At 46.6% G+C, this 13,035-nt stretch overlaps 1 protein-coding gene across 2 annotated transcripts in view; it reads right to left on the bottom strand.

Annotated features, from left to right (window-relative positions):
• Positions 1 to 13,035, bottom strand: part of LOC139380752 (A kinase (PRKA) anchor protein 11) — a 29,700-nt gene that overhangs the window by 6,262 nt on the left and 10,403 nt on the right. The window contains exons 10-11 of one of the 2 annotated variants that reach the window (XM_071123749.1): positions 12,169 to 12,252; positions 451 to 497 (exon numbers count right to left, since the gene is read on the bottom strand). In XM_071123749.1, the coding sequence (XP_070979850.1) occupies positions 451 to 497; positions 12,169 to 12,252 (131 nt within the window). The remainder of the gene's footprint in view (positions 1 to 450; positions 498 to 12,168; positions 12,253 to 13,035) is intronic. The other variant, XM_071123750.1, reaches the window with a different exon arrangement.

Genomic DNA, 13,035 nt, shown 5'->3' on the forward strand with positions numbered 1-13,035 from the left:
GCCTGACACAGCCTGGAGCCTCAGCCCTTTAGAGAACAGCCCACAGGGGGCTCTGGTCTGACAGATAAGCAGGGAGACTCAGGGGGAATAGATGAATGAATGAGCGGCAGTGTGGCTGAATGTGTGGGCGGTGGGTGAATTCCCCTCCTAGCAGCACAGACACACACAGCGCCAAGTCTCCTAGTCTAACCACTCTTAATCTATAGCAGGGAAGTCAGGATTAGAAGGATAACATTTTCATGTTGCTCAGATGCATGCTGAGGTGGTTCTGTTTGTAGTGTGGTTGTGTAACATGACAACATGGTACGGTATGTACTGTTGCTGCTGATAGAGACCAAGTTTAACCATCAAAACTATCAAATGCTTCATGTAAAAAAATAAGAGAATATAAAGCAGCCCATTTTCCATGGATATCCGGTGCAGTTATTGATATAAGTAACTATATCATACCGCAGGATTCATCCTTGGTCTCAAGCTCCTTGTCCTCAGTGCAGTCGCTGTGGGGTAAGAAACATTACACTGGTTAGAGAACTGACCTGCACAAGGCCATAGTAGAGACACAGAGAACAGACAGAAGAGAGGGAGAACAAAGAGAGCAGCTTGTGTAAAGAGGAAGAAAGTGACAGAGAGCAAATAGAGCAGAGAAGAGAGGATGAACAGACTAAGAGTGTGTGAGAGAGTTAGTGTATGTGAGAGAGAAGAGCAGAGGGAGGGAGAGAGAGACAGCAGATGGAGAGAGAAAGAGAGCAGATGGAGTAAGAAAGAGAGCAGAGGGAGAGAGAGAGGGCAGAGGAAGAGAGAGAGGGCAGAGGAAGAGAGAGAGGGCAGAGGGAGAGAGAGAGTGCAGAGGAGAGAGAGAGAGAGAGCAGAGGGGAGAGAGAGAGAGAGAGAGCAGAGGGGAGAGAGAGAGAGAGAGCAGATGGAGAGAGAAAGAGAGCAGATGGAGTGAGAGCAGAGGAAGAGAGAGAGAGGGCAGAGGAAGAGAGAGAGAGGGCAGAGGAAGAGAGAGGGCAGAGGAAGAGAGAGAGGGCAGAGGAAGAGATAGAGAGGGCAGAGGAAGAGAGAGAGCGCAGAGGAGAGAGAGAGAGAGAGAGAGAGAGAGAGAGTGCAGAGGAGAGAGAGAGAGAGAGAGAGAGAGCGCAGATGAGAGAGAGAGAGAGAGCAGAGGGGAGAGAGAGCAGAGGGGAGAGAGAGAGCAGAGGGGAGAGAGAGAAAGAGAGAGCAGAGGGAAGAGAGAGAGAGAGAGAGCAGAGAGAGGGAGGGAGGGAGAGAGAAGAGGGAGCAGAGAGAGAGCAGATGGAGAGAGAGAGCAGATGGAGAGAGAGAGAGCAGAGGGAGAGAGAGAGAGAGAGCAGAGGGAGAGAGAGAGAGAGAGCAGAGGGAGAGAGAGAGAGAGATAGAGCAGAGGGAGAGAGAACAGAGGGAGAGAGAGAGAGCAGAGGGAGAGAGAGAGAGCAGAGGGAGCGCACAGAGGGAGAGAGAGAGAGCGCACAGAGGGAGAGAGAGAGAGCGCAGAGGAGAGAGAGAGAGCGCAGAGAGAGAGAGAGAGAGAGAGAGAGAGAGAGAGAGAGAGCAGAGGGGAGAGAGAGAGATAGAGAGAGCAGAGGGGAGAGAGAGAGAGCAGAGAGGAGGGAGAGCAGAGAGGAGGGAGTGAGAGAGCAGAGAGGAGGAAGTGAGAGAGCAGAGGGAAAGAGAGCAGAGGGGAGGAGAGCAGAGGGGAGGAGAGCAGAGGGGAGAGAGAGCAGAGGGGAGAGAGAGCAGAGGGGAGAGAGAGCAGAGAGGGAGAGAGCAGTGGGAAAGGGAGAGAGCAGAGAGAAACAGGGAGAGCAGAGAGAAACAGAGAGAGCAGAGGGAAAGAGAGAGCAGAGGGAAAGAGAGAGCAGAGCAGAGGGAAAGCGAGAGAGCAGAGAGAAAGGGAGAAAGCAGAAAGGGAGAAAGCAGAGAGAAAGAGAGAGAGCAGAGGGAAAGAGATTAAATGGAGAGCAGAGGGAAAGAAGAGAGCAGAGGGGAGAGAGAGAGCACAATGTGACATTTCAAATGTCTTTATTCTTTGAAGCTTTTTGTGAGTGTAATGTTTACAGTTAATTGTTGTTGTTTATTATCTACTTCACTTGCTTTGGCAATGTTAACATATGTTTCCCATGCCAATAAAGACCTTAAATTGAATTGAGAGCGCACACAGAGAGAGAGAGAGAGAGAGAGAGAGAGAGAGCAGAGGGGGAGAGAGCAGACAAGTCTTTGGGACAAGTCTCTGAATGTCCTTGAGTGGCTCAGCCAGAGCCCAGACTTGAACCCGATCAAGCATCTCTGGAGAGACCTGGAAATAGCTGTGCAGCAACGCTAAACATCCAACCTGACAGAGCTCGAGAGGATCTGCAGAGAAGAATGGGAGAAACTCCCTAAATACAGCTGTGCCAAGCTTGTAGCGTCATACCCAAGAAAACTTGAGGCTGTAATCACTGCCAAAGTACTGAGTAAAGGGTCTGATTACTTACTTAAATATTATTTCTGTTTGAAATGTTTTTATACATTTGCAAAATGTTCTAAAAACCATTTTAAGGTTTGTCATTATGAGGTATTGTGTGTAGATTGATGAGGAAAAAAACTACAATGTAGTCCATTTTGGAATAAGGCTGTAACGTAACAAAATGTGGAAAAGGTCAAGGGGTCTGAATCCTTTCAGAATGCAGTGTAGATATCCCTTACCCCAGGACTAGGGTGGGGTTTGGCATTGTACTGTACAGGCTACAGAGATAGATATCCCTTACCCCAGGACTAGGGTGGGGTTTGGCATTGTACTGTACAGGCTACAGAGATAGATATCCCTTACCCCAGGACTAGGGTGGGGTTTGGCATTGTACTGTACAGGCTACAGAGATAGATATCCCTTACCCCAGGACTAGGGTGGGGTTTGGCATTGTACTGTACAGGCTACAGAGATATATATCCCTTACCCCAGGACTAGGGTGGGGTTTGGCATTGTACTGTACAGGCTACAGAGATAGATATCCCTTACCCCAGGACTAGGGTGGGGTTTGGCATTGTACTGTACAGGCTACAGAGATATATATCCCTTACCCCAGGACTAGGGTGGGGTTTGGCATTGTACTGTACAGGCTACAGAGATAGATATCCCTTACCCCAGGACTAGGGTGGGGTTTGGCATTGTACTGTACAGGCTACAGAGATAGATATCCCTTACCCCAGGACTAGGGTGGGGTTTGGCATTGTACTGTACAGGCTACAGAGATAGATATCCCTTACCCCAGGACTAGGGTGGGGTTTGGCATTGTACTGTACAGGCTACAGAGATAGATATCCCTTACCCCATGACTAGGGTGGGGTTTGGCATTGTACTGTACAGGCTACAGAGATATATATCCCTTACCCCCAGGACTAGGGTGGGGTTTGGCATTGTACTGTACAGGCTACAGAGATAGATATCCCTTACCCCATGACTAGGGTGGGGTTTGGCATTGTACTGTACAGGCTACAGAGATAGATATCCCTTACCCCAGGACTAGGGTGGGGTTTGGCATTGTACTGTACAGGCTACAGAGATAGATATCCCTTACCCCATGACTAGGGTGGGGTTTGGCATTGTACTGTACAGGCTACAGAGATAGATATCCCTTACCCCATGACTAGGGTGGGGTTTGGCATTGTACTGTACAGGCTACAGAGATAGATATCCCTTACCCCAGGACTAGGGTGGGGTTTGGCATTGTACTGTACAGGCTACAGAGATAGATATCCCTTACCCCATGACTAGGGTGGGGTTTGGCATTGTACTGTACAGGCTACAGAGATAGATATCCCTTACCCCATGACTAGGGTGGGGTTTGGCATTGTACTGTACAGGCTACAGAGATAGATATCCCTTACCCCATGACTAGGGTGGGGTTTGGCATTGTACTGTACAGGCTACAGAGATAGATATCCCTTACCCCATGACTAGGGTGGGGTTTGGCATTGTACTGTACAGGCTACAGAGATATATATCCCTTACCCCAGGACTAGGGTGGGGTTTGGCATTGTACTGTACAGGCTACAGAGATAGATATCCCTTACCCCAGGACTAGGGTGGGGTTTGGCATTGTACTGTACAGGCTACAGAGATAGATATCCCTTACCCCATGACTAGGGTGGGGTTTGGCATTGTACTGTACAGGCTACAGAGATAGATATCCCTTACCCCATGACTAGGGTGGGGTTTGGCATTGTACTGTACAGGCTACAGAGATAGATATCCCTTACCCCAGGACTAGGGTGGGGTTTGGCATTGTACTGTACAGGCTACAGAGATAGATATCCCTTACCCCAGGACTAGGGTGGGGTTTGGCATTGTACTGTACAGGCTACAGAGATAGATATCCCTTACCCCAGGACTAGGGTGGGGTTTGGCATTGTACTGTACAGGCTACAGAGATAGATATCCCTTACCCCAGGACTAGGGTGGGGTTTGGCATTGTACTGTACAGGCTACAGAGATATATATCCCTTACCCCAGGACTAGGGTGGGGTTTGGCATTGTACTGTACAGGCTACAGAGATAGATATCCCTTACCCCATGACTAGGGTGGGGTTTGGCATTGTACTGTACAGGCTACAGAGATAGATATCCCTTACCCCATGACTAGGGTGGGGTTTGGCATTGTACTGTACAGGCTACAGAGATATATATCCCTTACCCCAGGACTAGGGTGGGGTTTGGCATTGTACTGTACAGGCTACAGAGATAGATATCCCTTACCCCATGACTAGGGTGGGGTTTGGCATTGTACTGTACAGGCTACAGAGATAGATATCCCTTACCCCAGGACTAGGGTGGGGTTTGGCATTGTACTGTACAGGCTACAGAGATAGATATCCCTTACCCCAGGACTAGGGTGGGGTTTGGCATTGTACTGTACAGGCTACAGAGATAGATATCCCTTACCCCAGGACTAGGGTGGGGTTTGGCATTGTACTGTACAGGCTACAGAGATAGATATCCCTTACCCCAGGACTAGGGTGGGGTTTGGCATTGTACTGTACAGGCTACAGAGATAGATATCCCTTACCCCAGGACTAGGGTGGGGTTTGGCATTGTACTGTACAGGCTACAGAGATAGATATCCCTTACCCCAGGACTAGGGTGGGGTTTGGCATTGTACTGTACAGGCTACAGAGATAGATATCCCTTACCCCAGGACTAGGGTGGGGTTTGGCATTGTACTGTACAGGCTACAGAGATAGATATCCCTTACCCCATGACTAGGGTGGGGTTTGGCATTGTACTGTACAGGCTACAGAGATAGATATCCCTTACCCCAGGACTAGGGTGGGGTTTGGCATTGTACTGTACAGGCTACAGAGATAGATATCCCTTACCCCATGACTAGGGTGGGGTTTGGCATTGTACTGTACAGGCTACAGAGATAGATATCCCTTACCCCAGGACTAGGGTGGGGTTTGGCATTGTACTGTACAGGCTACAGAGATAGATATCCCTTACCCCAGGACTAGGGTGGGGTTTGGCATTGTACTGTACAGGCTACAGAGATAGATATCCCTTACCCCATGACTAGGGTGGGGTTTGGCATTGTACTGTACAGGCTACAGAGATAGATATCCCTTACCCCAGGACTAGGGTGGGGTTTGGCATTGTACTGTACAGGCTACAGAGATAGATATCCCTTACCCCAGGACTAGGGTGGGGTTTGGCACTGTACAGGCTACAGAGATAGATATCCCTTACCCCAGGACTAGGGTGGGGTTTGGCATTGTACTGTACAGGCTACAGAGATAGATATCCCTTACCCCAGGACTAGGGTGGGGTTTGGCATTGTACTGTACAGGCTACAGAGATATATATCCCTTACCCCATGACTAGGGTGGGGTTTGGCATTGTACTGTACAGGCTACAGAGATAGATATCCCTTACCCCAGGACTAGGGTGGGGTTTGGCATTGTACTGTACAGGCTACAGAGATAGATATCCCTTACCCCATGACTAGGGTGGGGTTTGGCATTGTACTGTACAGGCTACAGAGATAGATATCCCTTACCCCAGGACTAGGGTGGGGTTTGGCATTGTACTGTACAGGCTACAGAGATAGATATCCCTTACCCCATGACTAGGGTGGGGTTTGGCATTGTACTGTACAGGCTACAGAGATAGATATCCCTTACCCCAGGACTAGGGTGGGGTTTGGCATTGTACTGTACAGGCTACAGAGATAGATATCCTTTACCCCATGACTAGGGTGGGGTTTGGCATTGTACTGTACAGGCTACAGAGATAGATATCCCTTACCCCAGGACTAGGGTGGGGTTTGGCATTGTACTGTACAGGCTACAGAGATAGATATCCCTTACCCCATGACTAGGGTGGGGTTTGGCATTGTACTGTACAGGCTACAGAGATAGATATCCCTTACCCCAGGACTAGGGTGGGGTTTGGCATTGTACTGTACAGGCTACAGAGATAGATATCCCTTACCCCATGACTAGGGTGGGGTTTGGCATTGTACTGTACAGGCTACAGAGATAGATATCCCTTACCCCAGGACTAGGGTGGGGTTTGGCATTGTACTGTACAGGCTACAGAGATAGATATCCCTTACCCCAGGACTAGGGTGGGGTTTGGCATTGTACTGTACAGGCTACAGAGATAGATATCCCTTACCCCAGGACTAGGGTGGGGTTTGGCATTGTACTGTACAGGCTACAGAGATAGATATCCCTTACCCCATGACTAGGGTGGGGTTTGGCATTGTACTGTACAGGCTACAGAGATAGATATCCCTTACCCCAGGACTAGGGTGGGGTTTGGCATTGTACTGTACAGGCTACAGAGATAGATATCCCTTACCCCAGGACTAGGGTGGGGTTTGGCATTGTACTGTACAGGCTACAGAGATAGATATCCCTTACCCCAGGACTAGGGTGGGAGGTCGAAATGACTGTTGCAGTGCTCATTTTGACACTCATTTTTTTTTGTCATTTTGACTAAAATATTATTAAGTCTTAGTCACATTCTTGTCATTTGAATAATGACTTAGTTTAGTTATTGTCAAAATGACTAAATCAGTGGGCAATTTTAGTCAACTAAATATCCTTTCATTTTAGTCAAATCACATTTGTATTGCCTCATTAACCGATACTAAACATACATCACTGACACACACATACAAAGCCTTGTCCTACCAACATACTTTTCTGCATAACATCATCTCCTCTTCCCAACAGCAGAAATATTACAAACATAGGAGAATATATAACAATTATCTGTCCATGTAAATTCCTAATTCAGCCAACATAGATATTACACATTACATACAAAACAGACACACTCAAGCGAGAGCAAGAGAGAGACAGACAGAGTGAAAGGAGAGAGAGAAATACAGAGAGCAAGAGAGAGACAGACAGAGTGAAAGGAGAGAGAGAAATACAGAGAGCAAGAGAGAGACAGACAGAGTGAAAGGAGAGAGAGAAATACAGAGAGCAGGAGAGAGACAGACAGAGTGAAAGGAGAGAGAGAGAAATACAGAGAGCAGGAGAGAGACAGACAGAGTGAAAGGAGAGAGAGAAATACAGAGAGCAAGAGAGAGACAGACAGAGTGAAAGGAGAGAGAGAGAAATACAGAGAGCAAGAGAGAGACAGACAGAGTGAAAGGAGAGAGAGAGAAATACAGAGAGCAAGAGAGAGACAGACAGAGTGAAAGGAGAGAGAGAGGAATACAGAGAGCAAGAGAGAGACAGAGAGTGAAAGGAGAGAGAGAGAAATACAGAGAGCAAGAAAGAGAGACAGAGTGAAAGGAGAGAGAGAGAAATACAGAGAGCAAGAGAGAGATAGACAGAGTGAAAGGAGAGAGAGAAATACAGAGAGCAAGAGAGAGACAGACAGAGTGAAAGGAGAGAGAGAAATACAGAGAGCAAGAGAGAGAGACAGAGTGAAAGGAGAGAGAGAAATACAGAGAGCAGGAGAGAGACAGACAGAGTGAAAGGAGAGAGAGAGAAATACAGAGAGCAGGAGAGAGACAGACAGAGTGAAAGGAGAGAGAGAAATACAGAGAGCAAGAGAGAGACAGACAGAGTGAAAGGAGAGAGAGAGAAATACAGAGAGCAAGAGAGAGACAGACAGAGTGAAAGGAGAGAGAGAGAAATACAGAGAGCAAGAGAGAGACAGACAGAGTGAAAGGAGAGAGAGAGGAATACAGAGAGCAAGAGAGAGACAGAGAGTGAAAGGAGAGAGAGAGAAATACAGAGAGCAAGAAAGAGAGACAGAGTGAAAGGAGAGAGAGAGAAATACAGAGAGCAAGAGAGAGATAGACAGAGTGAAAGGAGAGAGAGAAATACAGAGAGCAAGAGAGAGACAGACAGAGTGAAAGGAGAGAGAGAAATACAGAGAGCAAGAGAGAGATAGACAGAGTGAAAGGAGAGAGAGAAATACAGAGAGCAAGAGAGAGATAGACAGAGTGAAAGGAGAGAGAGAAATACAGAGAGCAAGAGAGAGATAGACAGAGTGAAAGGAGAGAGAGAAATACAGAGAGCAAGAAAGAGATAGACAGAGTGAAAGGAGAGAGAGAGAAATACAGAGAGCAAGAGAGAGACAGACAGAGTGAAAGGAGAGAGAGAGAAATACAGAGAGCAAGAAAGAGATAGACAGAGTGAAAGGAGAGAGAGAGAAATACAGAGAGCAAGAGAGAGACAGAGAGTGAAAGGAGAGAGAGAGAAATACAGAGAGCAGGAGAGAGGCAGACAGAGTGAAAGGAGAGAGAGAAATACAGAGAGCAAGAGAGACAGACAGAGTGAAAGGAGAGAGAGAGAAATACAGAGAGCAGGAGAGAGACAGACAGAGTGAAAGGAGAGAGAGAGAAATACAGAGAGCAAGAGAGAGACAGACAGAGTGAAAGGAGAGAGAGAGAAATACAGAGTGCAAGAGAGAGACAGACAGAGTGAAAGGAGAGAGAGAGAAATACAGAGAGCAAGAGAGAGACAGACAGAGTGAAAGGAGAGAGAGAGAAATACAGAGAGCAAGAGAGAGAGCAAGAGAGACAGACAGAGTGAAAGGAGAGAGAGAGAGAAATACAGAGAGCAAGAGAGAGAGCAAGAGAGACAGACAGAGTGAAAGGAGAGAGAGAGAGAAATACAGAGAGCAAGACAGAGAGCAAGAGAGCGAGAGAGCGATTTATGCTTATTTATTTTCCCTTGTGTACTTTAACCATTTGTACATTGTTGCAACACTGTATATATACACAATATGACATTTGTAATGTCTTTATTGTTTTGAAACTTCTGTGAGTGTAATGTTTACTGTTCATTTTTATTGTTTATTTCACTTTTGTATATTATCTACCTCACTTGCTTTGGCAATGTTAACACATGTTTCCCATGCCAATAAAGCCCCTTGAATTGAGAGAGAGGAGAGAGGAGAGAGAGCGAGAGGAGACAGAGCGAGAGGAGACAGAGCGAGAGGAGATAGAGAGCGAGAGGAGACAGAGAGCGAGAGGAGACAGAGAGCGAGAGCGAGAGGAGAGAGAGAGCGAGAGAGAGAGAGAGAGAGGAGACAGAGCAAGAGCAAGAGATAGAAAACCACAAAATGAGGTGGAAACTGAGCTGCACTTCCTAACCTCCTGCCCAATGTATGACCAAAAACAAACTAGAATCCAAGGGGAGACCCCATTACAGTAGAATATCTCCATACTGAATAATACAACATTATGAGTCCGGAGGAGACATATTTCCCTCAGATTACACAGATCCAAAGAATTCGAAAACAAATCCAATTTTGAAAAACTCCCATATCTACTGGGTGAAATTCCACAGAGTGCCATCACAGCAACAAGATTTGTGACCTGTTGCCACGTGAAAAGGGCAACCAGTGAAGAACAAACACCATTGTAAATACAACCCATATTTATTTTATCTTGTGTCCTTTACCATTTGTACATTGTTAAAACACTGTATATATAATATATATATAATATGACATGTGTAGTGTCTTTATTGTTTTGAAACTTCTGTATGTGTAATGTTTACTGTTAATTTTTATTGTTTATTTCACTTTATATATTCACTTTATATATTATCTACCTCACTTGCTTTGGCAATGTTAACACGTTTCCCATGCCAATAAAGCCCTTGAATTGAATTGAGAGGAGACAGAGAGAGAGAGGCACAATCACCAGATGGTGCAGGAAAGTATTGGAGAAGTCGTATGGGTTACACCTCCATCACTCGTCCCGTCATTGACATCGTTATCAACGTTCAACCGACGCTACAGCCACTATGATGCCTAAAAGGAGAATTGGGGCTACGGACGTTGAACGGGGGAGCTAATGACTGTTTCGCCAAGTGATGTAGTCGAGTCACTAAATCTCAAGTCTGAATCGAGTCCCAAGTCCCCTGTGTTCAAGTCCGAGTCCCCATGTCCGAGTCACTGGGTCCACATCAACTCAAGATAAAGTTAAGCAGTCAGATAAAGTGTAGTGGCTAGAGTGATTTAGTCAATAAAATGTTTGCTATCCATTTTCTTTCTTTCTGTACCACCAAATGTTTGCATATAGGGTATTGATAATGTTGTCAGGGCCATGCTCAGTTGCAAAACGTTCTTGAACATTGCAGATGGAAATTCCATGAAAAGAACCAATGTTATTCCTTATTCAACATGTCAGAGGCATGTTTGTTCTACATAGCATATTTCTATCTGAACTTTCCAAAACATTGCATCCTGCTGAACGAGGTTGTTAGCTATAGCTAGCTAATGAGGTGTAGCCTAAACCAGTGGTTAACGGTCCGGTCCGCAAGTAGCTAAGTTTTAAAACAGCCCGAGATATGCTTTATGAATATAAGACCGCCAATGGATGATAGAAAGAAACAAACATTGCGGCTGTATTACAGGTAATATCATTTGAAGAGTAATGGCTAGAATCAAGCTGTTTTCTCTGAGGAAAAGAGGGAGACTTGGCAAGTACGTTGGCTACAGAACCTGGCTATGAAATACAGTGGGGAATGTGCGGGGGTTGAGTGAGACTTTTCTATACTGAAGGGAGAGAAAAATATAGCTGGCATGTTAATTTAAACTAAAGGCTGCTATTGTTTTTAACTTCTTAAAGCAGCTGGTGTTTCTTAAACCAGGCAAAGGGTATCTAACTGGTTCGCTACAAGACAGTCGCCTGCGCGATGTGTATAATTGGAAGGAGGAGCCTGTCTGCCCACACTCATTGCTTGCTCCCCTGCAGCTCACCAGCTGATATAGGCTAGGATGTGTGCCGTATCCTTCCCACTGTTTTGTCGAGAACTACGTGCTCTACAAAACACTCTTGTCCAGTCCACGTAACCTAATCAACTCAAATAAAAAATCATTTATGTTTAGTGGTCATTTTTCTGGGTCTATTTAGTCAGTTATAGTCTCGTCAATTGCCAGTGAAAATAGGTGTTGGACTAATATTTGATTCCCTAGATTTGTTGACGATTAACACTGATCTGTTGTCATCACATTCAGCCATGCAGCAGCCAGCCAGACAAGCAGCCAGACAGACAGGCAGACAGAGAAACCTGCTTCAATCCTTCCCACACTCACTTCAGGACATGCAGCAGGTTCACACACACACGGATTCCATTGACTAGGCTAATTCCACTTGTGTGCCGACATAGTGGCGAAGAACACACTGACAAAGACATTCTCTGTCCTCAATGGTTATCAAGAGGGATCTGTAGAGGGTCGAAGCTGTTGTCTCATACACAGTCACATTCTACAGTGTTGCTGATCACAGCTCTGACATCATGCAATGATTAGGGGGCGTAGGTAGAAGTTGACCCTAACCACTGACACAGGATCACATTATGTAATGGTTTTCTAATGGTAAAGGGGGATAGGATCTGATCTTAAATCTGTGGTTGAGGGCAACTTCAACCTGCACCTATGTGGGAGTTAGCAGTCAGCATTATAGCAGTGTTAGATGTGTGTGTGTGTGTGTGTGTGTGTGTGTGTGTGTGTGTGTGTGTGTGTGTGTGTGTGTGTGTGTGTGTGTGTGTGTGTGTGTGTGTGTGTGTGTGTGTGTGTGTGTGTGTGTGTGTGTGTGTGTGTGTGTGCGTGCGTGCGTGCGTGCGTGCGTGCGTGCGTGCGTGCGTGCGTGCGTGCGTGTATGTATGTATGCATGTATGTATGTATGGACCGACCTGTCGGTAGGAGAGAAGGACAGGTGCTCCTCATACATCTCTCCCTCTAACCCCAGGCTGCTCCAACTACTGCTGTTCCCATTGCTGCAAGAGACAAGACCATTGCTCAACACTGGTAACATACACACACTGATCATAACCCTGTCCATTACCCTAATCCTAGCAATGACACTAACCCTGAACTGACAAACCCTAACCTGCTCCGACTAACCCTAACCAGCTCCGACTAACCCTAACCAGCTCCGACTAACCCTAACCAGCTCCGACTAACCCTAACCAGCTCCGACTAACCCTAACCAGCTCCGACTAAACCTAACCTGCTCCGACTAAACCTAACCTGCTCCGACTAAACCTAACCGGCTCCGACTAAACCTAACCGGCTCCGACTAAACCTAACCGGCTCCGACTAAACCTAACCGGCTCCGACTAAACCTAACCGGCTCCGACTAAACCTAACCGGCTCCGACTAAACCTAACCGGCTCCGACTAACCCTAACCGGCTCCAACTAACCCTAACCGGCTCCAACTAACCCTAACCGGCTCCAACTAAACCTAACCTGCTCCAACTAAACCTAACCGGCTCCAACTAACCCTAACCGGCTCCAACTAAACCTAACCTGCTCCAACTAAACCTAACCTGCTCCAACTAAACCTAACCTGCTCTAACTAAACCTAACCTGCTCCAACTAAACCTAACCTGCTCTAACTAAACCTAACCTGCTCCAACTAAACCTAACCTGCTCTAACTAAACCTAACCTGCTCTAACTAAACCTAACCTGCTCCAACTAAACCTAACCTGCTCCAACTAAACCTAACCTGCTCTAACTAAACCTAACCTGCTCCAACTAAACCTAACCTGCTCCAAC

The sequence above is a fragment of the Oncorhynchus clarkii genome, chromosome 22, assembly GCF_045791955.1.
Source record: "Oncorhynchus clarkii lewisi isolate Uvic-CL-2024 chromosome 22, UVic_Ocla_1.0, whole genome shotgun sequence".
Taxonomy (NCBI): Eukaryota; Metazoa; Chordata; class Actinopteri; order Salmoniformes; family Salmonidae; genus Oncorhynchus; species Oncorhynchus clarkii.